Source organism: Carettochelys insculpta, chromosome 10, assembly GCF_033958435.1.
Source record: "Carettochelys insculpta isolate YL-2023 chromosome 10, ASM3395843v1, whole genome shotgun sequence".
Taxonomy (NCBI): domain Eukaryota; kingdom Metazoa; phylum Chordata; order Testudines; family Carettochelyidae; genus Carettochelys; species Carettochelys insculpta.
The window spans coordinates 44,986,227-45,011,753 of NC_134146.1; the positions used below are offsets into that span (position 1 = coordinate 44,986,227).

Here is a 25,527-nt window from a genome sequence, read left to right on the forward strand (position 1 = left end):
TGCATTATTATGATCTTTCAGTGTATATAAACACCATGGGCTGTATCGACACCAGAAAGTTCTTTGGAAAAAGCCAGGCCTTTTTCAAAAGGGTCCATGGAGCATCTACATGCAAAATGTGCTCTTTCAATGTGAAATTGAAAGAACGTGGCTCTTCTTCCAGCAGCTGCCTTCTGCTCCAATCAGGAAGTGTGTCATTTTTTGAAAGAATCATTCGGGGGGAAAAAAACGCATGTGTAGATGCTCTGGGGACCCTTCTTTCAAAAGAGCAGTCCTCCATAGTGCCAGCCAGCTGCCTTACAGATGCAGGGAGCTCTACACTTCCTGCGTCCAGCTGCCTTACAGGTGCAGGGAGCCCCATAGACCCCATGGCATAGGGTGACCACATTGCACTATGGCAAATATGGGACACTGGCCTCTGGGGATGAGGGGCTACTGTCCCATATCAGGGCTTCTTGGGGTGGGGGTGGGGGGGGGCTGCTGCCCCATGGTGAGGCACTGGGGATGGAAGGGCTCCACAGCCTCACAATTAGAGGGGAGTGGAGGATGAGGGCTCCACAACCTTCTGGCAGGTGGGTGCTGAGATTAGGGGCTTTGCAGCCTCCCACAAGGTGGGGGACAGAGAACGTGGCAGCTGCCTTGCAGAGGAGCTTCCACCTAACAGTAGCTGCCTCCCAAAGGCAGAGATGCTGCGGAATGAGGCACTTGCCTCATGGAAGGGATCCCTGGCAGTAGATGCTGCCTTCCCTAGGTCTGGGACATCAGGGAACGAGACAGCTGCCCCATGGCAGAGTTCCCTGGAAGTGGGAGTTTCCACCATGGGGTGCTGGGGAGTGGGGCATCTGCCCCACAGAGAAACTCCCCTGCAGCAAGAGCTGCTGCCCCAAGGCTCAGGGTACCGAGGAACAGAGCAAATGCCCCGGGGGGGCGGTGCTCTCTGGCAGTGGAGGCTGCAGCTCTGGGACACGAAGTCTCCAAGGAACGGGAGCCATGCAAAATATGGGACAATTCATCCGTTTTCTTTAAGAAGCCAGCACACCTGTAATACAGCCTAAACAAGGGACTGTCCTGGGAAAAACAGGACAGATGGTCACAGGGCCATGGAAGGCAGCTGAGAACATGGAGGCAGCAAGGTAAGAACCCTCAGAGCCCTACACCCTCACAGCTACCCTGTGCAGTGCACATCTGCCCCCTGGTGCAGAGCCAGCTGCCCCGTGACCCCCAGGGGCCTCCCAGGGAGCCAGCCGAGGGGTCTCAGGAGTCTGTCCCAACCACAAAAAGGGGAGACCCCCCTCCTGGACTGAGCCCAACCTCTGGGACCTCCTGGGCCTCTGGGAAGATGATGAGGTCCTGAGGCAACGAGGGGGAAGAGGTGCAATGCCCCCTCCTATGGCCGGCTGGCCACTGGATGCACTGCCCGAGAACACCCTGCCCTGACTTTGGAGCTGGTGCGTTCCAAGGTGAAAGAACTGCACCAGGGGTATGTCTGGGCCAGGGATACCATGAGGCACTCAAGGGTAGGATGGGACACATGGCCCTTCTAGAGGGAGTTCCACGCCTCCGCGCAGGCAAGGACAGCTCCCCAGCCCCCCCGCATCATCAACACCATCGTCAATTGGAGCAGCCCCCTGCCACATCGAAGGACGAGCCAAGTCTAGATAGGGACCAGCCTGTACCCTCCATCCAGGCCACTGCAGCAGACCCTGACTGAGAAACCACATTCGAGGATGACTCAACAGATGGTACCGTCATCGCTGTGTCCTCGGGCTCATCAAGCCACCTCAAGCTGAACGTCCGTGGACATCTTTGAGGGACCCTCCAGCAAGTGCCCAGCATGTCACACACCCCAGGGTGTGTAGGGGGTGTGTGTGCCTGCCCTGCCACAGCCTGAGGCGGGCCATCCACATGGGCAACATCCTGACTCTAGCTGCCCAACCGAGGAGTGTGCCCCCAGCATGCAGGCACGCCCACTGGTGACAGCACCCACTCCCATGTACATTGCCATGGGCTGCATGTGGCGGTGGGGCAGGAAGGGCTGGGCTGCACCTGTCTCACCCGCCACCCATGTGGGGACCCCTCTGTGCCTGGACACACCCCCTGCCTTGCCCACTAGCCTATTCCCCAGGGAGGGCAGGGGGGGCCCACAACAGTCAGCCCCATTCCCCAAGGCACCATGGAGTCCTTATGTGGCAGGGCCCACCCTGCCGGGCACACGCCCTTGGTCCCACAATATTCCCATCCCTCAGCCCAGGAGTGGGGGCTGCTGGCCACGGGGTGGAGGGCAGATCCTGAGCCTGGGCAGTGGGACTGATGTCCCATCTCTCTCCCTTCCATCCTTACAGTGCACCATTTGAGGGCAGGCATATCCCAGCACACCTCCGGGGTCGGGCAGCCCCATCCAGGGACCAGAGTCAGGAAGTCCAGAAGTGGCAGCGGAGAGGGCTGGGCGCTGGGCATCCCCCCCACAAACCACACCACTGCTTAGCTGGGCCCGCGGCCATGTCGCTGCCTGAGGGACAATGAGGCTGCTGTTTACACAGCTTCCATCCACCACCAGAACGAACTTGCAAAATGGTGGCTGACACTGGACAAGGCAGGAGGCCTGGGCTGAGGTGGTGGTCACATGCCAGACCATCTGCAGGACCCTTACAAAGCAGCTGGCCCAGCCTTCTACCCCCCAGCTGCTCCCCCACTGCTGTCCCCCTCCCCACCGCTGCCCTCACTGCCCTGCTCCTGGGCAAGCTCCTCGCTGTCATCTCTACAGGGCCTCGCTCAGTGGATACTGCCCACGGTGAGCACCACCATGCCAGCCCCCCGAGCCTGCTGAACCCCCTCCCACGCCCCTACTTCATGACCTGGCCCCATCCCGTCCCCATCAGGGAATCTGGAGCTGGGATGGGAAGGGCACCTGTGACTGGTGTGGCTCAAGACCCCCCCGACCCCTTGTCCCAGGTCCCCCATGTATCTAGTTCCACCCTGTAAATAGTTCTGAGTTTATTTTTCTTGTTTTAAAAGTTTTCATTTAAGTACCTTTGTTTATTTTTTCAAAATGCCTGTGTCCCTTGTTACTGGGGGAGGATGGGGTGATGGGTAGAGGGGCAGGAGGGGTTGTCAAGGGGGATGATGTGGAGCTGCAGGCCAGAGGAGCCTGTGAAGGGTGTCTGAGGGAGGGTCACTGGGGCTCATAGGCAAAACTCTCCTGGGGGGCTTCCTGGATCTGGAGCCCCTCATGGTGGGCCCAACAGTTGGAGGCCACAGCAGACTGCTCGTACCCAGAACCAGACTTGGCTGTTCACCCTGCGAGGAAGGTCTCCTTCTTGGCTTCCATGAGGTTGTGGACAGTCAACTTGCTCACCCCAAACTGCTGCCCCACAGAGCGGGAGCTGTCTGGAGTGGACAGCTTCCAAATGACAATGGCCGTGTGTTTCTCCAGGGGTCAGGCTGGGCCACATGCAGGTGTCCTGGCATCAGAAGGCGTGAATGAGCCAGCTCCAGAACTCCAAGAATGTTTCTTTCCACATGTGAAAATTCTGCAGCCACTGTGTGCCGTCCCACTCGTCCAGGACCAGCCGGTTCCACCAGTCGAAGCTGGTAGGGTACCTCCAGAGGCACCAGATGGCCTGAGGGGTGGAGGGCTGCTGGTTCGGTGGCAGTTTGGGGGCCCCAGAGCCAGATCTTCCCACCGGAGGAGCTGGAGGGCAGCTGCAGAGATAGTGGCCAGCAGCCCAGCCAAGGCATGCATGTGAGTCCAGGGCTACTGTTGGTCCATGGCTCTCAGGTGTGAGCTTCAGGACAGTGCACAGGGCTCTGCTATATTGTGTGCAGTGGGGCAGGCCTCAGCGTGTGCAGGGAAGGGTGTCAGGGAAGGGCCCTTTAAGGGAGCACATGGCCAGAGCTCCCAGCAGGGCTTGCCAGCCATGAGACCCCGTCTGCACCATTTCCTGGTTTGTTCTTTTGAAAGAGCATCCGGGGCTGTGTGGCTGCTCTCTTTCGAAAGAGCGGCTCATCCTTTGATCCGCTTTTTGTGTGTGGACGCGATATTTCTAAAGAAGATTTTCCGGAAGACATCTTCCAGAAGGCCTTCTTTCTAAAGACTGCTGTACTGTAGATGCAGCCCATGAAGTAGCTTTTATCCAGGATAGATAAATATCAAAAGATTTGCTATCCAGTTTCACAAATCAGCTTCAGTGGAAGTCTTTCCTTACTCTCAGAAGTATCCTCTGCCTCCCAATTCAGCAGGACTGCTCCTATGAGGGAGTACAATTTGCTTTTTTGGTAATTAATTAATCCATCTGTAATTAATCTCCTAAATTGCAGTTTGGTCATGGAGCTGCTAACCCCTCCTCATTTTCCCCTGAAAAATAGTATCTTACATGTTTCGATGCTATATCAAAAGAATCCTGTAGGTAAACTATACTTGGAGAACATTCAATTAAAACAAACCAAGGAGGGGTTTTTGTACATGTTCTCCCAGAACATCCTAGACCTATTTACTCATTTATAGTAGACAGCTAGCAGTAAGTAAATGCCTTGGTCTGTTCTGGTCTACAGATGTTTTACTACTTGATTGAACAATTGAGGTGGATAAATCAAATGCCAAGGCTGCCATTTAAGCATAGTCCTTCAAAAACTTCCTTTTTCACATGTAAGCAGAGCAGCCCTCATCTCATTTACAACGGATTAACCTACAGGGACATATCTGTTTAAAGCAAGCACCACTGATTTTTATTTTTTTAAATGGTTCTCTGTTGTAAGCAGTCAAAGGCAAGGTTGTGCCCCCTTGTTGTTTCAGGTGGCTCTATCTGTGACTGTGGAGAACTTTTCAAACAGGAAGAGGAATGCATCAAGCCTTCGTGAAGAAAGTAGTTAACCATTTAGATCGGACTGAGCCACAAAATTTGGATCCACCTCTAACCTTGCCTCTAACTTTTTTGCAGGAGGGTGAATACCCACTCCTAATTTATATCTAACACATCTGGGGTATTTTATGCCACACATCTCACTCTAGCAGCAGAGTACCTCCTATTAAAACACTATGGTGAATTTCAGTTGCACTTCCAAGTTCCAAGGAAAGGCAGCTTTTGTATGTGTGGGTGTGGGGGGATGGGCAGGAGAACAGAGATGTGCGTCAGGGCAATTAGGTTTAAACGTTCTAATGTTATTTCTGAAAACAATGACGATTTGTCTAGATCTTTTGTAACTCAAGCTAATAGTCATCTAAACTCTTACTAACACAATCACAGACAATGGACAGACACTCCATAAACATTTCCATGGGGAACTGTGACCAAGAACACATTTAACTTGAAGCATGAATTGGTGGTGCTTCGACACATCATTACAGTAGACCCCTGAGATGTGTGCACTCGAGTTGCGCATATGTTGGGTTAATGTTATGCCACCTGTTCCCAGCTCGCTTCCACTTGCTGCTGCCCTGGTCAGTTTCCCAGCTCTGCAAGTGGAGGGGATCTGGGAGCTAGGCTGTCACCTGGTTCCCCACTCCCCTGCACTCACTGGAGCCAGAAAACTGACTAGGGCTGCTGCCCTGGTCAGTTTCCCCACTCCTGTCAGGGGTGGCAGTGGAGAGCCTTACTCTCCACTGCCACCCCTGACAAGAGCAAGGAATCCTGTCAGGGCAGCAGCCTCCTTGCTCCTGTCAGGGGTGGCAGAGTCAGGGTGCCACCCCTGAGAAGAGCAGGAAAACCACTCCTGTCAGGGGCAGCAGCCTGATTCTTGGCTACTGCCCCTGACAGAAGCAGGGTGGCAGAGCCAAGAGTCAGGCTGCCACCCCTGAGAGGAGCGGGGAAGCCGACCATGGCATCAGTGATGGTCAGTTTCCCCTGTCTTGTCAGCGGTGGACAGCCCAGAGCCAGGATCTTGGCTGCCCATCACTCACAGGAGACAGGAAACTGACCAGAGCTGACATGGCTCCCTGTTGCGTGAATTTTAACTTAGCTAGAGTTGTGCAAGAATGCAATGCCTCCATAAGTCCGGGGTCTACTGTATACAGTTGTGGGTGAGCTTAGCTTGAGTTATGCCATCACCATAATGTCTAGTTGAGATGGGTTCCAGGTTGATAACTAATTTAAGACAGTCCATCTGGGTTCTTAACTGCATAATTAGCACGTGACCCTGATAAGAGGCTGTAAAACTTGTACGGGTGTGCATATAGAAAGTTCCTTCACAAGGAGATCCCAGAGAATCCCAGAGCCCCTTGAGGAGGACTCTGCAACTCCCTGAATCAAAAGGGCGAGAGAGTGTGTTCCCAGATGATTTGGCTTTAATAAAGAAGCACCCCAGCAAGGGATTTATACACCTTTTGGGACTCCAGGGAATTCATAAGCTACCCTGAGAGAAGAGTAACCAACACTGTGCGAACAGGGGGTGCTCTGAGGGCAGGCACACTTCATGTTAAATACAATGGGGGAATGGGCAATGAGTGATATGGGCCTATGGTGCCCAGGCATCAGGAATATTCCCGCCCTGCCTTCACCAAATTTGGGGCCAGTTCTCTTTCTGCACACCACCAGCCATTCTCCTCCCCCTCCCACCCACCAGCTGTCCCCAGGCAACTTAAAATGGACTGGGGTTCACCTCCACCACTGGCAGCACAGTAGTGCTAGAGGGGCTTGCTCCAGATTTTAAAATCTGTCTGGTCAGGAGTGGGAGAAACCTCCTCGAGGTGAATGAACTCACAACTCCTGCCTTCCCCTTTGTGCAAGTGAGGTCATAGTGACGAACTTCTTCCTTCCAACTAATGGTCTGTGGGGTGGGAGGGGAAAAACAGGAACTAATCCATCAGCTAACATCATCTGAGTGTAAATTACACCATTTTCTAGGAGCATTTCAATAATGCAACTGGCATGACTACTCTCGTAAGTGTCCAGTAAAAAGCTGTAGTTGCTTGTGGGCGCAGCAGGAAAGAGTTACAGAATATCGTACATCTGGAAGGCAAGTCAGAGGAAAGAGTGGCCTTAAAAAGAAGGGATCACTGTTAGAATGACATCCAGGAGTTAATCATTTTTGTCTATTTACAAAACAACAGTGTGTTAATGTATAACCTCCCTTGCCTCACTAACGGACTATTTTTTTCCTTCAGAGATGAATGTGTGTACAGTCTAACGTAAGAAAGAAACATCACCTAATATGGAGAAATGGCATCATTAGGGCTGGACTCTCAATGTTAGCAACCATGCTCAAAACAAAATGAAGACACTAGCACTCTTTCCTGCTTTTACCACTGCTTTCTGAACCTTAGCTGTTCTTGTGACACCCATCCCCTGCCTGCCTCCATACTTTTTGAATCCAACAGGTAATGGAAAAATAAATCAGGCAAAGAAAGTAAACAGTAAACTGAAAATTCCTTGTCCCCCCGTGAGCACAGCTTTGTACAGGCAACTTTGGGCTGGCTGTGTATACTAATGGCAGTCCATCGATCCGATGACGACAAATCTGTGCAGATCATCTGTTATTGGTCTCACGGTGTGCCCTCTGGTGACTGTATAAGCCAATTTTAGAGGTGCACATTTTGCCGCAGATGGTGCATGGGAAGTTTGCAATCTGTGGGTTGTGCATTGCTGATGTTCTGTGACGTCATTCGCTTGCCTCTTGTAGATGCCGGTAGCGGTCTTCCTCAAAGGCAATGCAGGTATTTCTGACTGTTGCACGCCACTGTGTTCTGTCACTGGTGGCGTCCTCGAGGTCCCTAGGTTTGATACTTCTGTACTGCAGATTGGCTTTGATGGTATCCTTGTAGCATTTCCGTGGATGACCTATACACCGGATGCCCTGGGAGAGTTCACCATACAGAAGCTGGTGAGGGATTCTGTTGGCATCCATGCGGCTGACATGACCGGTCCAATGTAGTTGTGACTTCATAATCATCATTTCGATGCTTGTCATCTGGGTTCTCTCAAGGACCTCAAGATTGGGCACTTTGTCTTGCCAGCGGATCTTCATGATGTTATGGAGGCAGCGCATGTGGAATGCTTCGAGCTGCTTGATGTGACGCCTACATGGTGTCCATGTTTCGCACCCGTGCAAAAGAGATAAGAGAACAACAGCTCTGTACACAAGCAGTTTTGTTGACATCCGGATGTTATGGTGGTTTAGAACTTTGACACGGAGACAGCCATGTGCCTGGCTCGCTTTGGATATTCGTGCGTTGATCTCATTATCCAGTGATCCATCACTGGATATGACACTACCCAGGTATGTAAAGTCCTCCGCTACTTTAAGGCAAGTGCCATCAATGGAGATACTCGGGACAGGAGCATTTGATCCTGTCAAATGGCTGGCTGTGTATAGAGGGGGCTTATATTACCATTTAAGGAATCAAATTAGCCTGTGTCATGTAAAATCGGAATGAGGCCTAAGGATGGTGCCTTGTTGCATGTTGTCTTAGGACAAGGTAAAGTTAGTCATGGGCTTGTTTATTTAACAGGTTGAATTTGCTACTACTGAAATCTACTTCCAGCTTACAATGACTGCAGAAAGGAGCTGCCTTACCTATGCATTTGGTGGGATGGTGGTTTTGCTACACGTTAGTATGAACAGGCAAGTAAGAAAGGCCTGCTACTGGATTCAGTCAAGCTCTGACATTCTCAAATTCAAAGTAAGAAATTTTAGCTGACTTATTCACTGAATACCCATAAGTCTGTGAGGTACTATACAGACAAACAAAACACCATCTCTGCTCCAAGCAGATTGCAACCTAAGAAGCAAAACAACATTGAGGGGGAAATCAAAGGAGAAGAGCAACGCAGGGCACTGTTATGAAGCTATGATTAAGTGCCTAACAGTGATTATATCTCAAAACTCTTTGTAAATTTGTGATGTCTTTGTACTACTTTGACCTTCCTTTGCCATGCAGCAGCAGAGATTGGATTTGTTTGTTTCTGTTTATGAAAATTATTTAAGTAAATGTCTCTCTTGGGGGAGTTGAGGCCTACTTGATATATCTACTTAATTTTTATCTCTGGAAGGGCTGGATACAACAATGGGTGGAATATGAGATCCTGAATAGAACAAAACATCAGTTTTATGGGGGTTACTTTTACTAATGACACCACAGTAAGATTGACTTCTAATAAAAAGCTACAGTATGACACCTGAGAGCTAAGAGACACAAGGTGAGTGAAGAAATATCTTTTACTAGACCAACTTCTGCTAGTGAGCGAGACAGGTTCAGTGTGGCTCAAACTTTTATTTGGGGCCAAAAACAGTTGTAATGACATTACATACACGTGAGCTAATGCATTGTATTGTAATATGTGAGGCATCTTCAAGGTGCACAGGCAATACATGCATGGCCAGAGTCTCTCTTTTACTAAAGGAATCTGCAGCTTTCACATGAATGATTATGCATGAAACAGATGTAGGACACATGCAAGCGGTTGGAGGAAAGGGTTTTTTTTCCCACCATGCAGGAATGTTGCCTTGCACGCTGTCACAGTAGAGAGTGCTTCACATACAAAAGATGCTCCTACCTTTATTCCACCTTTAGTCTTCTTAACACTTTTCTTTTTTGATAATTCTGACTCGGAGATGGACTTTGGTGGACAGGGTATTTCTGCTGATCTCCTATGGGTAGCTGAGGGAATCAACAGAAACTGACATTAGAGAACTTTGTGCTAGCATGCCTAAATCTTAGTTTCTATTGAAATCAATGGGAAAAGTTCCAACAACTTCCCAGAGGAACCAAGATTTGGCCTTAAGTAAGCTAGACAGTGGCTGGGGGTTTTAGTTTCCAGCGTTATGCATAATGTTAGGGGAAAGAAATAAGAGCATTGTCTTGGGTGATTTGTTGGTAACTGTGTAAAAGCACAAGAATAAGAACATCTGACTTATTTGTACACACACATACTCACACAACAGATCTGCTCAAGTCACCAGAGAGTTGTCAGTTATTTTAAGAGTTAGTTTTGGCATAGAAGTGGATGGAAATCTTGCCCAATGGGGTACAGTACAACTGGCCCCAAAAAGACCTGAAGACTTGAACAGGTTTTCAATGTATAGCAGTTGGATGATTGGTTTTCTTTTGCATTCAAAATTATCTATGCACCAGCACATGGCTTCCCAAACTGGGGGATGTGAAGAAATTCCAGGGGGGGCACGAGGCAACCCAGCCCCTCCCAGGTCATTCCCCCCACCCAAAGAAAGAGCCGGCCCTTGCTTCCAGCTCTCAGCCCCTGCCATTTCGCATGGGTGATCCAGCACAGCCACTATAAAAAGCAGGCAGCCGGCAAAGGCCCACATGGAGCTAGCTGCCTCGCGCAAAGGTGAGTGAGTGTGAGTTGTGGTGGAGGAGGAGGATGTGTTTAGATGAGGGGCTGGCAGTGCCTGGCTTTGGGGGAGGGGAGTGGCTCAGGCAGGCAGCTGACTGGCGGCTCTGGGGTGGCTGGCCTGCAGTTAAAAAAAGAAGTGGGGGGGGCTCGAGGGTTTCTCAAAAATCAAAAGTGGGGCGTGATGCTGAAAAGTTTGGGAACGCTGCACTATCGAATGATGGATGCTGCGACAGTTGCTATGCCACAGAGAAGGTAAAAATGTATTTTTTTTTAAAACTGTGGGCTTGGAATAAAACTAAGTAAAATGGAAATTGCTAAACGTTCAGTGTGCGGAGACCACAGTCTGACAAGAGACTCACTGTGTTAAGCTTCTTTAGTTTCGCTCCTGGTCAGCAAAGCTGCCAATGAGTCAATTGTTGCTACAGGCAACTCAGCAGCAGCAATTGAACTGTGTTTCCTATGGCTGCCATCCAAAAGAAAGTGTGTGAGAATGTGCTCAGGGAAGGAGGGAAGGCCACCCCTAATACTTATGAATAATTGCAGGCTGGATTCATTTAATAAAATAAAATTAGACAAACAAGACATTCAGCTGGCAGATACCGCAAATCACATTTAAAAACGCAAAGTAAAACATTAAGAACATAAGCATGGCCGTACTGGGTCAGAGCAAAGCTCCATCCAGTCCAGAATCCTGTTCACGGACAGTGGCCAATGCCAGGTGCCCCGAGGGCCTGAACCGAACAGGTAATGATCTCTCTCCTGCCATCCATCACCAGTCTCCAACAAACAGGCTGGGGCACCATTCCTTACCCATCCTGACTAATAGCCATTAATGGACCTATCCTCTTTTTTTTAACGCCTGTTACAGTCCTAGCCTTCACAGCCTCCTCTGGCAAGGAGTTCCACAGGTTGCCTGTGCGCTGTATGAAGAAGAATTTCCTTTTATTTATTTTAAACCTGTTGCCCATTAATTTCATTTGGGGTCCCATAGTACTTATATTATGGGATCAAGTAAATAATTTTTCCTTGTTCATTTTCTCCAAATCACTCATAACTCTACATATCTCTATCATACCCCCCTTTAGTCTCCTCTTTTCTGAGCTAAAAAGCTCAAGGATAAACATAATACATTGAATAGGCCGTAGTTATATGTACTGTTAGAAATAAATCTGGACAGCACATAAAATGTTTAAAGCAAGCCTGTCAGGCACCAAAGGACAAACTTGCTCCTATTCTACTATACAGCTGTTGCATTGTTTGCTCTAGGGAAACTTTCTAATTTGTTTTGTTTTGTTTTGAGCCTTTATGTGAATTAAGCCATTTTCTTCAGTTGTATTTACTAATTTTGAGAGCTTCCATATGTGGGCTGCTAAAAAACTTAAGCCTAATGCCTGCAGGTCTGGCTTCACAGGCATAATTAAACAAGGGGGAGACAGTGCTTCTTGGACAAAAGGATGAGGGAGGTAACTATGTCAGCAAGCCAAAATGGAATGCCTGTGCTAAGTTAAGAAGTCAGTAAGCTAAAAGGCAGAATGTGAGAGTCAATATAAAAACAACATCCAGGGAACTTTTACTAAGAACAAGATACTTCTGAACCTCTTCAATCCGGTGAAACTAGATATGCCAGATTAAAGGTTTTGCCAGGCCAGAGGGGATGCTGAAGAGAACTGGGATGCTTACCTGGTGCCCCACTCTCAGGAGGCACACATGGCTCTGCGTCCCGTGCCTTTCTCAGGTGCACAGACATATATACACACGGCTATGGGAGTGGCAGGGAGAAGCCTTGGAGAAGCAGCTTTGTGGGCTGCTGTTCCTCCAGCTGGCACTGAGGGGCCACTTCCTTCTCCTTATCATGGATATTCCTGGATTAGGGACACCCAGAGGATAGAGGTTCCAGTGTAATAGGCAAGAGAAATTGGAGACATAAAGCTGAACATGTACAACAGATAGTTAGAGCATCCTCGGCAGGGAGTAGTTCCTGCAAAGTAACCAAGCCTATCCTAAAATGTGATGCTATGTATATAAAAGAAGGGGTTTTGCCACTGCTTTGCATAGCCGTGTCTACACGTGCACGCTACTTCGAAGTAGCGGCACTAGCTTCGAAATAGTGCCCGTCACGGCTACACGCGTCGGGCGCTATTTCGAAGTTAACTTCGACGTTAGGCAGCGAGACGTCGAAGCCGCTAACCCCATGAGGGGATAGGAATAGCGCCCTATTTCGACGTTCAATGTCGAAGTAGGGACCGTGTAGTCATTGCGCATCCCGCAACTTCGAAATAGCGGGGTCCGCCATGGCGACCATCAGCTGAGGGATTGAGAGACGCTCTCTCTCCAGCCCCTGCGGGGCTCTATGGTCACCGTGGGCAGCAGCCCTTAGCCCAGGGCTTCTGGCTGCTGCTGCGGCAGCTGGGGGTCCATGCTGCAGGCACAGGGTCTGCAACCAGTTGTCGGCTCTGCAGATCTTGTGTTGTTTAGTGCAACTGTGTCTGGGAGGGGCCCTTTAAGGGAGCGGCTTGCTGTTGAGTCCGCCCTGTGACCCTGTCTGCAGCTGTGCCTGGCACCCTTATTTCGATGTGTGCTACTTTGGCGTGTAGACATTCCCTCGCAGCGCCTATTTCAATGTTGTGCTGCGCAACGTCGAAGTTGAACATCGACGTTGCCAGCCCTGGAGGACGTGTAGACGTTATTCATCGAAATAAGCTATTTCGATGTAGGCTTCACGTGTAGACGTAGCCCCTGTGTGATATACCTTGTACTCACTGCCTGAGACCTGCACAGATACAAAATTTGTATCCACAAAACTAAGCCTCAGATAGCCACACTAACAGCTGCAGATACCCAGGGATATAGAGTATCGGAGGGGTAGCCGTGTTAGTCTGGATCTGTAACAGCAACGAAGGGTCCTATGGCACCTTATAGATTAACAGAAAAGTTTTGACCATGAGCTTTCGTGAGCACAGATTCACTTCATCAGATGCTGGTCATGGAAATCCATTTCCATGACCAGCATCTGATGAAGTGAGTCTGTGCTCACGAAAGCTCATGCTCAAAACTTTTCTGTTAGTCTATAAGGTGCCACAGGACCCTTCGTTGCTGTTACAGGGATATAGAGTGGATGAATACCTGCAACTTTGCAGGGTTTTACATACAAAATTTGTATTCACATCCATATCTGCAAAAATGAGCCATGGGTATCTGTGGATTAGCAGGACTCTGCCTGCCCCCTGAATCTGAGTCTGAAGCTGATCATCTCAGCATAGCTTTGGCATGTGCCAAGTAAAGAAACCTGGGTGATGTGAGTGGAGTGAAATGGAGTTCTGGGGGAAACAAGTGGGCAAGGTGGTGGTGACTACCCCGACAATGTTCAGAGATATTATGGACCTACAGTTCTCACTGATCCACTCATCCTTCTTTGTGGGAGGCTCAGGGCAGCCAGCCCTGGAGGGAGAGGGCACAGCGTAATAGAACCAGTAAAGGAAAGAACTGAAATGTCTTCCATTTTCAGATATTTATAGAAGTCACAATGACCCCATCCAGCCATGCAGTCAGACAGAACACTACTGTGTCTATCTGACGAACTTATCAAAACAAGATGAGTGTTTTATACATGCTGCTTTTTCCCTTACTCAACTGCATGAGCATGGCAGTTAGAAACAAAATTTTAGATGGTCTTTCTCTAAACCCTTGACTTCTCTTTCCCACTCCCCACTTTACAGCTGGTCTCAAAACATACTAGAAATTTGCAAGTATACATCTCATGCATTTAATAATTTACACATGAATATTTGACAGTAGAAAGCTTCCTACATAGATCTATTATCATAACTACAAAACAACTGAGTTGTAAAGATCCCATGACTGATTTGAAATACCAGCACTAATGTTTGATTGTGCAGTAACTTCTTCTTATGAGACATAGTGGGAATGTGATTTAGTTTGAAAGCCATATCCAAAAACCTTCCCTTTTCCAGCCTTGGAGAAAGTCCGGCAAATAGAAACAGCTGCTCTCTCTGCAGATTGGCACAGTTTCATTTAGAAAATATTATATCTTTGGAGTAGGAGGAAAAATATAGAGATTTAGTAGTAGTAAGTCAAAAAACAAAATTTCCCCTCAATTTTGAAGACTTCCCAAAAGTCTTCCATTTGAAATTTTTTGGAAATGCACCTTCTGCCCCAATTTCAGGGTTTTCCCTCCCCTTTTCTCTCATGTTTATTCACTTTCTTGTAGTATAAAAGTGCAGAGAGAGTGTATGTTTTGCTGAAATGAAACACATTTTGAAAAAATGGTTGACAAATCAAGAGGTTCAACAAAAGCAAAACTTCTGTAAAAATCTTTGGATTTTGTTAAAAGGCCATTTCATGTCCAAAAAAAGTTTGACGTAAAAGCATTTTAACTAGCTTGGCTAAAACAGTCTAGAACCATATTCATGTTAAATTCCTACCTAAACCAGTGGTTTAGTCTTCTGAATTGCTCGGCAAGACCTGTTCATTTTCTAATGTTCTTTGTGTTAAGCGTGAAAGCAGAACTCAAAGGGGAGGAAAAATGTATATGAAACATGAGCCCTTTGCTTCAAGCAGTCCAGGAAGAGGAATGAAAACCAACTATTCCTTTAATATCTGGAAGAAGATCCAGATGGCTCCAGTTAATTCAGATACAAGGGCTTTGGATAGGTAACTTAAAGAGAAGTTTCCAAAAAGCATAACCAGAGTCTGGTCTCTGACCTAGCAAATCCCAAGAATCAATGTTATAACTTAGTAGTTGCTTTACCAGTACAGTATGTATTTCAGCTGAGAGCTGTAGAGAGAAGCCAATAAAAGAAAGGAGTCCACACTATAAACATAAAACCAGTCACCTGAATTTCAGGCAGGGCTTCGGATTATATTTTACAAGGGCAAATTTTAATTCCCAGAGACTGCAGTTTAGTACCTTTACTAGAGTTTTTTCCATTCCAGCCCCAGGCATTTTAGGCTGCCTAGAAAGAGAATTCCCAAAGCTGGGAACAGGGGATGCCTCTTATTTTGTGCTGATCCATGGCACAAGAGTAAATTTTTCTCAGGGACAGGGCTAGGGGTCACCTCAGAAGTCTTAAGGCACCTCACTCCCCCTGAAATCAGTAGGCAGTATCTGGGCCTAGGTACCTTAATACAGAGGGGCCACATCTACACGGTCAGCTTTTATTGACAAAACTCGCTGAGCACCTACACGGTTAAAGCGCTCTGTTGAGAGTTTGTCAACATAACTCAGTAGTACAGTTGGCAGCATTACTCCTGTTCCTGATCAGGTATAATGACTCTGTTGACAGAGGGGACTTTCGGTTGCCTGGGCAGCCCTGTTTGCAGAGCTGCTGGTTAGCTGTTCTAGCGAGAGTGGGCAGGGCATGCTGGCTGCTCTTTGTCGATAGAGCAGGTTGCTCTTTTGATCTGCTTTTGTGTGTAGACATGATCTGGCAACAGAGGTGCTGCCAAGGTTTCTCTGTTGGTAGAGGCTGCCCATGCAGATGTGGCTAAGGTCTTTTCTACCTCTAGACTCTGATTTGTTACCCGAGTTCTACACTCTGCATCCAGTTAAAATTTCCATTGAGAACAAGAGCACAGAATGAGGCCCCTCGTGTAAGCATCTTTCTGTAAGAAAAAGCACTCGTCAGTTTCTTAGTCTTTTCCCTACTCCCACAAAAATGAAAGCTTCTTTTCTCTATCTCCTCAGTATGGAAATATGTAGGTTGTAAGGAGCTGGTTGTTTCTCAGAGAGCCACTAATGGAATTCACCTATTCCTCCATCAGATAATAGCTTTTCTGCCCACCCTGCTTTCTCCTTCCTCTGTTTTGCAGGATATATTTATATCTTAACTCCAGATGTTGTGTATTAGTGAGCTGAGTGTTATGCATTAGTGAGTGTTTAAAAAGAAAAAAGACAAAAAAGGAACCACTGAGCAGCCAGAAGAGATGTAGCTGGTTTAGGTTTTATTACTTAAAGGACTGAAAAGAGCTCAGGTTTGCTTCCTCAAATGAAGTAACCGTTCCAAGCTGCCTGGATTATAAATCACTTTGGATGTTGTTGTTGTATAACATGGATAGCATATGATACTGAATCCCAGCTGATTCAATGCTTTGTTTTATATATTGTTTCATGTGTACCCCTTGGCCTTATTTATAGCACATTATTCAAACCCTCAGTTGAAGACAGAATTATTAATTTCCTCGTAAGATGAGTGCTTCACAAGAACAATTTATTTTTACAATATGCCTGTGACATGAGAGGATAGTATCTTCATTTTACAGCTGGGAACCTGAGACAAAGTGTCTGATCAAAAGTGTCCACTAATTTTTGGCATCAAATCAGACATTTAAGAACTGATTTTTCAGCATAATCACAATTCTATCAGATTCTGTATGTTCAAAAGCACAGGCAAGCTTAATTAGGGCATTTCCCAATGTATGAGTTTTTGACTTTGCAACACTGTAACGTTTTAATACATTAGTATGTGTCAGTTCCTAGATCTAAACAAACCAACCAACCAACTTTTCTATCATGTGGAATCATATTTATACACACTGGGGACATTGTTAGAACATTTAGATCCATTACACGTATTTTGTCTGCTCAGGTGACAGAGCAACTGGTAGCAATAGCTGGTTGGTTTACTCTATATGGCTCACCAGAGGAGGAGAACACACATACTTTGTCAACAAATATATGTGAAACGCACTGGCATAAAGGAATAAAATTTTAGATGAATTCAGCTTCCAATTTTAACAAGTCTCTGTTGAACGTGTGTAAGCTGATTTTTTTTTCCAAAGTCATCTGACCTGTAGAGAAATATAGGCATTTTTTAACATGGGAAGAGCAAAAAAGCACTTTCCTAATGTCAGGAAAAGCCTCCTGCATAATTCCAAACCCTCGATCCAATGTGCAGAGGTTTCTGAGCTTCTCTACAGCAGGTTTGTAAGAAATTTTTTAACCTGGGCAAATCAGTACATCTCCCCTTAATCTCATTCTGGAAATGGTCAAACCATTTTTGCTGACACTTTCAAAAATAATTCTGCATGAGGCAGACACCTTGTAGGGAAAACTTTAGCCCAACTGTTTAGCAGCATTATAATATATATAATATTATGCTGTTATATGGTGCTGATCCCTAGCACAAGAGTGAATTTCTCCCATGGAAAGGGCCAGGGCACCGTCCTCAAAAGGCTGAAGGCATCTCATTTCTATTGAAATCAAAAGGCAGGACATGGGCCTCAGCAGCCTAATACAGAAGGTCTTTCCTACCCCTAGACTGATTTGGTAGCCCAATTCTGCACTCTGTATTCACTTAAAATTGCCATTGAGAACTTTCAGGCCTTCAGCAGCTGGTAACCACATCTTATTTATTCACCTGCCCCCTTATTTACGTAAGAATTCTGTCTCTGAATGCAGCAGCTTCCTGTTGAGATACTTTGCTTTGAGAATGAGCAGGAAAATTCAGTGGCTTCAAACAATGTTGAATTTTAATATCTGCCTCTCTTATTTCTTCTGTAACTGATGCTTAATAAATCCTTCTGATACGTATGCCTCAACCACGCAATGTGAGCCCATGAAGCCTCATGGAACCTCACTTCAGCTGAACTTCACAGAGATGCATGGGTACCCCCACATCCCTCAGATTAAAACAACCGGGGTCCTGTGTCTCCTAAAAGACAAACAGATTTATTTGGGCATCAGCTTTCATGAGCAAAGCCCCACCTGCCTATGAAAGCTGATGTCCAAATAAATCTCTTTGTGTTTCAGGTGCCACAGGATCCTTGTTGTTTTTGTGGATACAGACTAACATGTCCACCCCTCTAATACATAGGTCAGATTGTTAGACCATAATTCAGAGAAAAAATAGCCAGCTACTAGATATATATTATTGTAATGCTGTTTAAAGAAAACATGGGAGCTACTGTCCCTGATAGTACTGAACTTCTTTAGCAGTAAGAAATCCCAAGAGCGCACAGTATCAGAGGGGTAGCCATGTTAGTCTGTATGGCAGAAACAACAAGAAGTCCTGTGGCACCTTACAGACTAACAGATTTATTGGAGCATAAGCTTTTGCGGGCAAAGACCCACTTTATCAGATGACAGCTGGATGAAATACATTTGAGGCCCCAGCAAGGATCAAATTCACACCCCAGTTTACAAGGGTAGTGCTCTAACCAGAGAGCTGTTCCTTATCCCCAAATGAATCACAAATGAAGACAGCACTGCTTCAGCCTGTTTCTTTTTTTTTTTTAAAGCCAGCGATCTTGTGTGTGTTAGACCAGTGGTTTTCAACCCCATGTGCCATGAAATTTCATCACTTTCCCTTTGCTGTGGCTTTTTGCAGAGTCACTGTAAGGAGAAATGTCAACCCTGTAGGACCCTGTTAGTGCCCAGAGGCAGCTGAAAAGCTGCTGTCTGGCCCGGATGAGCAGCCGGAGAGCCTGCCCCCACCCACTGCCTGTTGGAGCTGAAACCTGGTTTAAATGTCACATCCTGGCTCCAGTGGGCCGGCAGGAAGGGGAGCTGCTTTCAGTGGCTGCTTGTTTACTCAACATCCCTAGCATGGCATTGAGCAGATTTTGAAAATGTGTCTGTGCTCGTTAAGACGGTGCATTCAGTGGTGGACTTGAAACATTAATGCATTTGATCCTTGTTTAGCTTGTTTTACGCACTACTATGTTGCAAACTTCTCTAGTAAGACTGTGATCACAGTAAATGTACGTAAATGTGACATTTATGAGCAACTGATTCATCTGAAAGAAGTGGGAGTGCCCTGGAATCGTTTCACTCATTGAAGTGTGTCATGTTACTGAAAAGATCGGGAACCTCTGTGTCAAACAAACATGACAACCGCACTACTCCAGAAACCAGCCAGTGAGCAAATGCAGCTCTTGATGATGTCTGTTCGCATGCAGGGTGCTCAGAACCTCTGAGAAACAGGATATAACCTTGTGCTTTGGATGCCTCATGTGAGCCTAGAGCTCAGTGGTTTGAGCACTGAGCCTTGTAAACCAGGAATTGTGCACTCAGTCCTTGTTGGGGCCTCAAATGCTTTTCATGATAACAGCTATGGGATGTGAGGGAGATCCACCAGCCATTCATCTTTAGGAGACAAGTGTAAGAAACTGCCTCATACCAAGATGTTGATGAAAAAAATTGGAATAGGCAGAAACTGATAATAAATCATCTCTCTGCTCTTGGCAGTCACTTGATAACTAGGACACCTTCATGTCCCCCTCCTCGACCAAGTGATATTCACCCAAGAGTTCTGAAGCAACTCAAGTATGAAATTGCAGAGCTACTAACTGGGATATGTAACCTATCACTTAAAGCAGCCTCTGTACCACGTACCTGGAGAATAGCTAATGTAATGCTGATTTTTTTTTTAATGCTCCAGAGGCGATCCTGGAAAGTACAGGCCACTAAACTTAACTTCAGTAGCAGGCAAGTTGGATGAAACTAGTAAAGAACAGAATTATCATACACCAGCTAACAATGATCTGCAGGGGAAGAATCCACTCAGCTTTGGTAAAGAGAAATCATAAATCCCTAATCTGCTAGAATTCTTTGAGAGGTCTCAACAACATCTGACACTGCAGGTATAAAAGAAACCTGAGGAAGTACTTCTTCACACAGTGCACAGTCAACCTGTGGGACTCATTGCCAGGGGATGTTGTGAAGGCCAAAATTATAACTGGGTTCAAATAAGAATTCGAGAAGTTGACGGAGAGAAGTCCATCAATGACTACCGTCAAAGATGGTCCAGGACACAACCCCATTTTCTGGGTGTCTCAAAACCTTCAAGTGTAAGGAGCTGGGAGCAGACATCAGGAGATAGCTTGTTTGACTTACTCTGTTCTCCTTCTTGCCTCTGAAGCATCTAGCTGCAGTCATGGTCGGAAGACAGAATAGTGGGTTAGATGCAAGCTACCCCGTAAGCTGAATGCTTGTTCTGCCACCTAGGAGAGATTCAGGTGCCATCCAGCTAATTACCAGAGCACCCACAGCCATCCACAGCCAGCAGCATGTGTTTCTATGCTGGGGGGGGGCACCTCATTTGCACAGTCTAATTTCAAAAGCGCTTCTTTCAAAAGAAGAAAGCCAGTGTAGACGCTGCTCTTTCAAAAGTAAATAAAGGGAAGAAGGATTCTTTCGAAGATGGGGTTTACTTTTGAAAGAGCAGCATCTACATCAGCTTTCTTCTTTTGAAAGAAGCTCTTTTGACATTAGAATATGCAAACGAGGAGTTGGATATGCAAATTTATGCCTCATTTGCATTTTCAATTTGCCTCATTTGCATACCTCTTTTGAAAGAGGAATGAAAGCGTAGACACACCCCTGGAGTATTATAAAGCTGTACATTTTGTGTGCACTCTGGAAATGGCTATAAGGGGCTGATGGGAAAGGAATAAAACTACAGCCTGGGCTTACATCGGTGGAGTTAGGATGACGCAGTGTTGTTGTAGTCACTGAGCTAGTTACAACAGCTACTGACTGTCACTCATCAGCCGTGCAACATCATGCTGGAGCCATGAAACAGACAAAAAAAACAGGCAGTCAATTGGCTGGGTGGGGGACTCCTGCTAGAAACTGGCTCCCCGCAGGCTCCTGCCTCCTAACTGCACTGCACCTGCTCTATTCGAGGCCAGCTGCTCTCCAGCTCCCAGCACAGCTGCTGCCCAGGTTTTCCCCCGCCAAGTGGGCAGCTCCCAGATGCTACCTGGGTTGGTAATCAGAGGCTCCTGGTTCCCCAGGGGAAGCTCTGATACTACGCAAAGGCTCCTGACTCCCAAGATCTCTGTTCCCCACTGCCAGAAGCTTGGCCGCTCCCTATCCACTCCCAAGTTGCAGCTCCCCACTTTCCACAGCAGCTGGGTTCCCAGTGGGGAGCTCTGCCTTTGGAGTTCAGACAGCTCTTGCCAGGGAGCCAGGATCCTGAGTGCAGCTGCCAGGCTCCCTGCAGAAAGCAGTGAGCCAGGAGCCTTCTGACAGTAGGAAACTGGGCATGCACAGCCCAGCTCAGAACAGGAAGCCTGGGCAGTAGCAGGGCAGGGAGCCAGGAGCAGGGGACAGCCAAGCTCCCAGGAGGGTATGTGCAGCCTAGCAGGGAGCCAAGGAGCTGTTGGGGTCTTGCTGGAGCTCCCCACTCACCTTGGTGACAACCCAGCTTTCTTGTCAGTTTCACAGCTCCAGCCAATAGCTGATACAGTGGTCTACATAGACACTGCATTGCCCTAACTCTACCAACATGAGCCCATGGAAGTGTTTTTATGATATTAGTGTAGTAAGGCACTTACACAGATGGGGGCAAGGCTATTGTGTGTACACTGACATAATTAGGCTGACATAAGCGGCCATTTGTTGACCTAACTCTGTAGTATACACCATGCTTTAATTTGCATTTTAAAGGCTCTTGGATAGAGACTTAGATTTCATTTTTATAGTACAATCAGGTTCCACTTTACAAGGCCCAAAAAGTGACACTGTTATAAAGAGGACTCCACAACACAAACTAAGCTGTAGGGCAGGCATGTCAAACTCAAAGCCTACTGAGGGCTGCATAAATGAAAACTGGTAGCTTTCAAGACCACCAAAGAAAATGTACTTCTATTGGAAAGTCATAATTATTTATAATTATAGATTATGTTTTAGGTATATTTTATCATATTTTTCAGGTCTTGTTTGCATAGAATACAATAATTTTACTTGAGAATTTAATACTTAATATGAATTCCATTGTTTTATAATTTTATTAATAATTCATCAAATTTGATGTGTGAAATTATTTACTCACATATAATCATTTTAATTTAAATATACATTTAAGGTACTTTTTAATTATTTTTACGTGATATGTAACGTTTTCCAGATCACACCTCCACTGGCTGCCGTGACCTCATATGAACACTGCATGTGAAGTTGTCCACTTCAAATACCTGCCCCCCCCGAGCTCGCTGATACTGGCCCCATAGCCATGCCCAGCTTTGCCAGCGTCAGCTGTGGGCCAGGGCTGCTGCTTCACAACCAGGTGAGCAGCCTCTCTAAGGTTCATGTCCCTATATGCCTCAGCTGCCCACAGGACCAGGGTCTGCAAACTGGCCAGTCCCGCCTAACATTGCCACGCCACCCCAGCCCCCATGCTTTTCATCACGTAATAAATTATTCTGTTAGTCTTTAAAGGGCTACAGGACTGCTTTGATGTTTTGTGAAGATACAGACTAACACGACTACCTCTCTGTGACTATAAGGAAGAAGCTTTGCAGGAACGCGACATACAATGGGGGGGAATAGCTGAAGTCGGACACACTGTACACGTGATGTGAGCCAAAGTGAAGAGATAATTGATTAAGATCCCAGTGATAATTCACCAATTAACACACAGGACTCATCAGCTGAGGATTGTTAAAAGGAACACAGGAGGAGATAAGAGGAGAGGGGTCAGGTAAAAGGAAAGACCAGAGATAAGAGATCTCCCCACTTCACCCCCGGGTCTTCACCTGTAAAAGCCATACACTGCAGGGAGCAAGCACTTGTTTAGCATGTTGTAAATGACACACACAGTGCTGAACTTGCCACCAGAGTGTGTGGATACTGTGTGCAGCTTGGAGCACAGGCTGAAGGAATCTGGTCCCATAACAGGGAGTCTGAAGATTTTTGGATTGATCCATCACCTGCTTCACTCTTATTTATCTTCCTGCTATAAATATACTGTTTTCCCATTTTTGCTCCAAACTCTGATGAAGTGGAACTTACCCATGAAAGCTCATTACCTAATCAATAAAAGGTTAGTCTTTAAGGTGCTACAGGACTGCTTTTTTGTGACGCTATAGGCTAACATGGCTACACCTCTGAAATTATGTATGTCAGTGTTTCACATCTGACTCAAGCTTTGGCATCACAAGCTGTCCTTTCGGTTACTGGACTGAATGGAACTGGGAGAACAGAATGGGTGTGTGTCTGAAATTTTTCTCTCTGAGGCCTACCTAACGTTGAGGGTCTGGCACTCTTAGGTGATGCTCGCTTGGGGGAGGATTCAGGATGAGGGGCAACAGGCTGTACCGGCCGCGTCTGCTTGGCTGCCAGCTTCTTCAGACTCGCTTGCCTCTTGTCAAACATTTCTTGCACGTCATCTAGTTTTTGTAGAACTTTCTGAGCATTGACCTGTAGGCAGAACAGATGTGGAGTAGATATCATTCACAGATGGACAGAACACAAGGATGGGATCCTTGCACCCAAAGCTCAGCCTAACTGCATTAGGAAGGTATTTGGAATGAGCTGGAGCACACGCTGCATTTTGTCTTAGGCCTTGTCTACACTAACCCCTGCAAATAAAGGAGCCACAGTCAACATACTCACTGCAATGTCTTGCACATGATGAGGTCGGCGAGGGCTGCTCCATTGACACCAGCTACTCTTCCCATTTTGGTGGAGTACTGGTATCGACAGGAGAGCGCTCAGGGATCAATTTATTGTGTCTAGGCAGATGCAATTAATTGACAGGCAGCAGATCTATCGTTGCAGCTTCAATCCTTGGCATAGTGGAGACAAGTCCTTCGAGTACAGGTGCTGTACTCTGCAGACATTGTACAGGTTGAAACTCTCTAATCCGGAACTCTCTCTGGCAACATCCATAATCTTGTATAATTTTAGTTAGCATGAGTCTGTTCTGGTAAGGCTATAGGTCTGAAGAAGTGGGTCTGTCCCACGAAAGCTCATCACCTAATAAATTATTTTGTTAGTCTTTAAAGTGCTCCATGACTGCTGTTTTGTTTTCACTTATCATGGGTGTGGTCAAGTTTCCTGTGGTCCTACAGCCACCAGCCCTGTCTCTCAGTGTTCTGTGCTGTTATTTAGTTGTAATATATTCCTAAGTGTCGTCTAAGAGCCCAGGAATCAGTGGAAGAGTTGGTAATGCTGCTAGACAACATTGACCTCCCATTGTCCAGCAAATTCTCTCATTCAACACCAGTCAGGCCCCAAAGGTGCCAGACAAGAGAGGTTCAACCTGTAATCCCACTTGGTACCTTCCCTCTACCTGATCCCTGACACAGACTTTGGGAACTCCTTGTGCGAATAAGAACTACTCATATGAGTACAGGTCATTGCCCCAGGCATCCACATGACTGACTACTTTGTTAACCTAGATCATCTTTCACTTATTTGTTCAGAAAAGAGAATATGTGAAGTGCATTTTTTGAAATTCACTGCTTGTTTGCAGGAAATTTAAAATTGTCAGTGTAAAAATTCTACAAGCTTTACCTTTATTTCAGGGGTTAGAATCATGTCAAACTGGTTGTAGAATTCCTTAGGGTTAGACAATTGGTGTTCCTTAGCAGTGCCCAGGAATTTCTCTATGTCACTCAGCGCAGTTTCAGCTCCCTCTTGTGACTGGCACTTGTCCACAGCTTGAGAAGCTAAGAGGTAGATTCCAGCTTCACACCATTGGCTGGCCTTTAAAAGAAAACAGAGCCATTAGGACTTTGTAACAATGCTACAGCCTGAGGCTCCATTTCCTTCTAGGTTTGCTGTTGTTTCTTGACTGCTGTTTGAACAGAAATAACACTGTTCTTATAACCCTCATGCCCAAGTGGATAAAACAGAGTCAAGGCTGTCAGCAATGCTCAAGATGCAGCAAGCATTAAAAACAAGGAGCTACAGTAAAGTCTGTTGGCAAAATATGACCCACTGCAACTCTTCTGGCTCAGCACTGCACTTCAATGGAGTTGCATGTCAGCACAGAATTTGATTCACTGCACTGAATTTAAACAAAAGCTAGAAAGTCTAGAGTCTATCATGCCATCATTAATCCACTTTATTGTGCCCAATCTTTGGAGGGGTCTCAGAACAGTTCCTTCAGCCATCAACCTTCACACCAGGCTGGGCAGAGTGTAAATTGCTTCTGATCTCTGAGTTCCTCCTCACCTGTTTTCAAATGTTGCATTACAGATTATATCATTTTTTAAAACCAATTGAACTGCCTTCCATTTTTTAAACAGCAGGAAACATTAAAAAACAAGATAGTTTTTCAGCTAGCTAACCCCCCCAGAATGCCTGTGACACTGTTAATATACTGTTAATATATCTCCTCTTAAAAAACCAACACCTGTTTTACTGCTGCAAAAACATGAAGTTGTTTGTGCAAAAGAAAAGAAACTGCACAAAGACACTGTTTCAACAGCTACACCTACATAAGCTGTTAAACTGTAGTTTCTTGCAACATCAGATTGCGTACTGCAACTC

General features: G+C 46.4%; 1 protein-coding gene across 8 annotated transcripts in view; it reads right to left on the reverse strand.

Annotated features, from left to right (window-relative positions):
• MCF2L2 (MCF.2 cell line derived transforming sequence-like 2) overlaps positions 1-25,527 on the reverse strand; it is a 312,428-nt gene that overhangs the window by 150,188 nt on the left and 136,713 nt on the right. For all 8 annotated transcript variants that reach the window (XR_012646857.1, XM_075004498.1, XM_075004497.1 and 5 more), the window contains 3 exons: positions 24,547-24,738; positions 23,271-23,448; positions 9,489-9,592 (listed from right to left, as the gene is read on the reverse strand). Coding sequence is in view for 7 of the 8 variants with exons in the window: in XM_075004498.1 (XP_074860599.1) it covers positions 9,489-9,592; positions 23,271-23,448; positions 24,547-24,738 (474 nt within the window). In the remaining variant the exon portion in view is untranslated. The remainder of the gene's footprint in view (positions 1-9,488; positions 9,593-23,270; positions 23,449-24,546; positions 24,739-25,527) is intronic.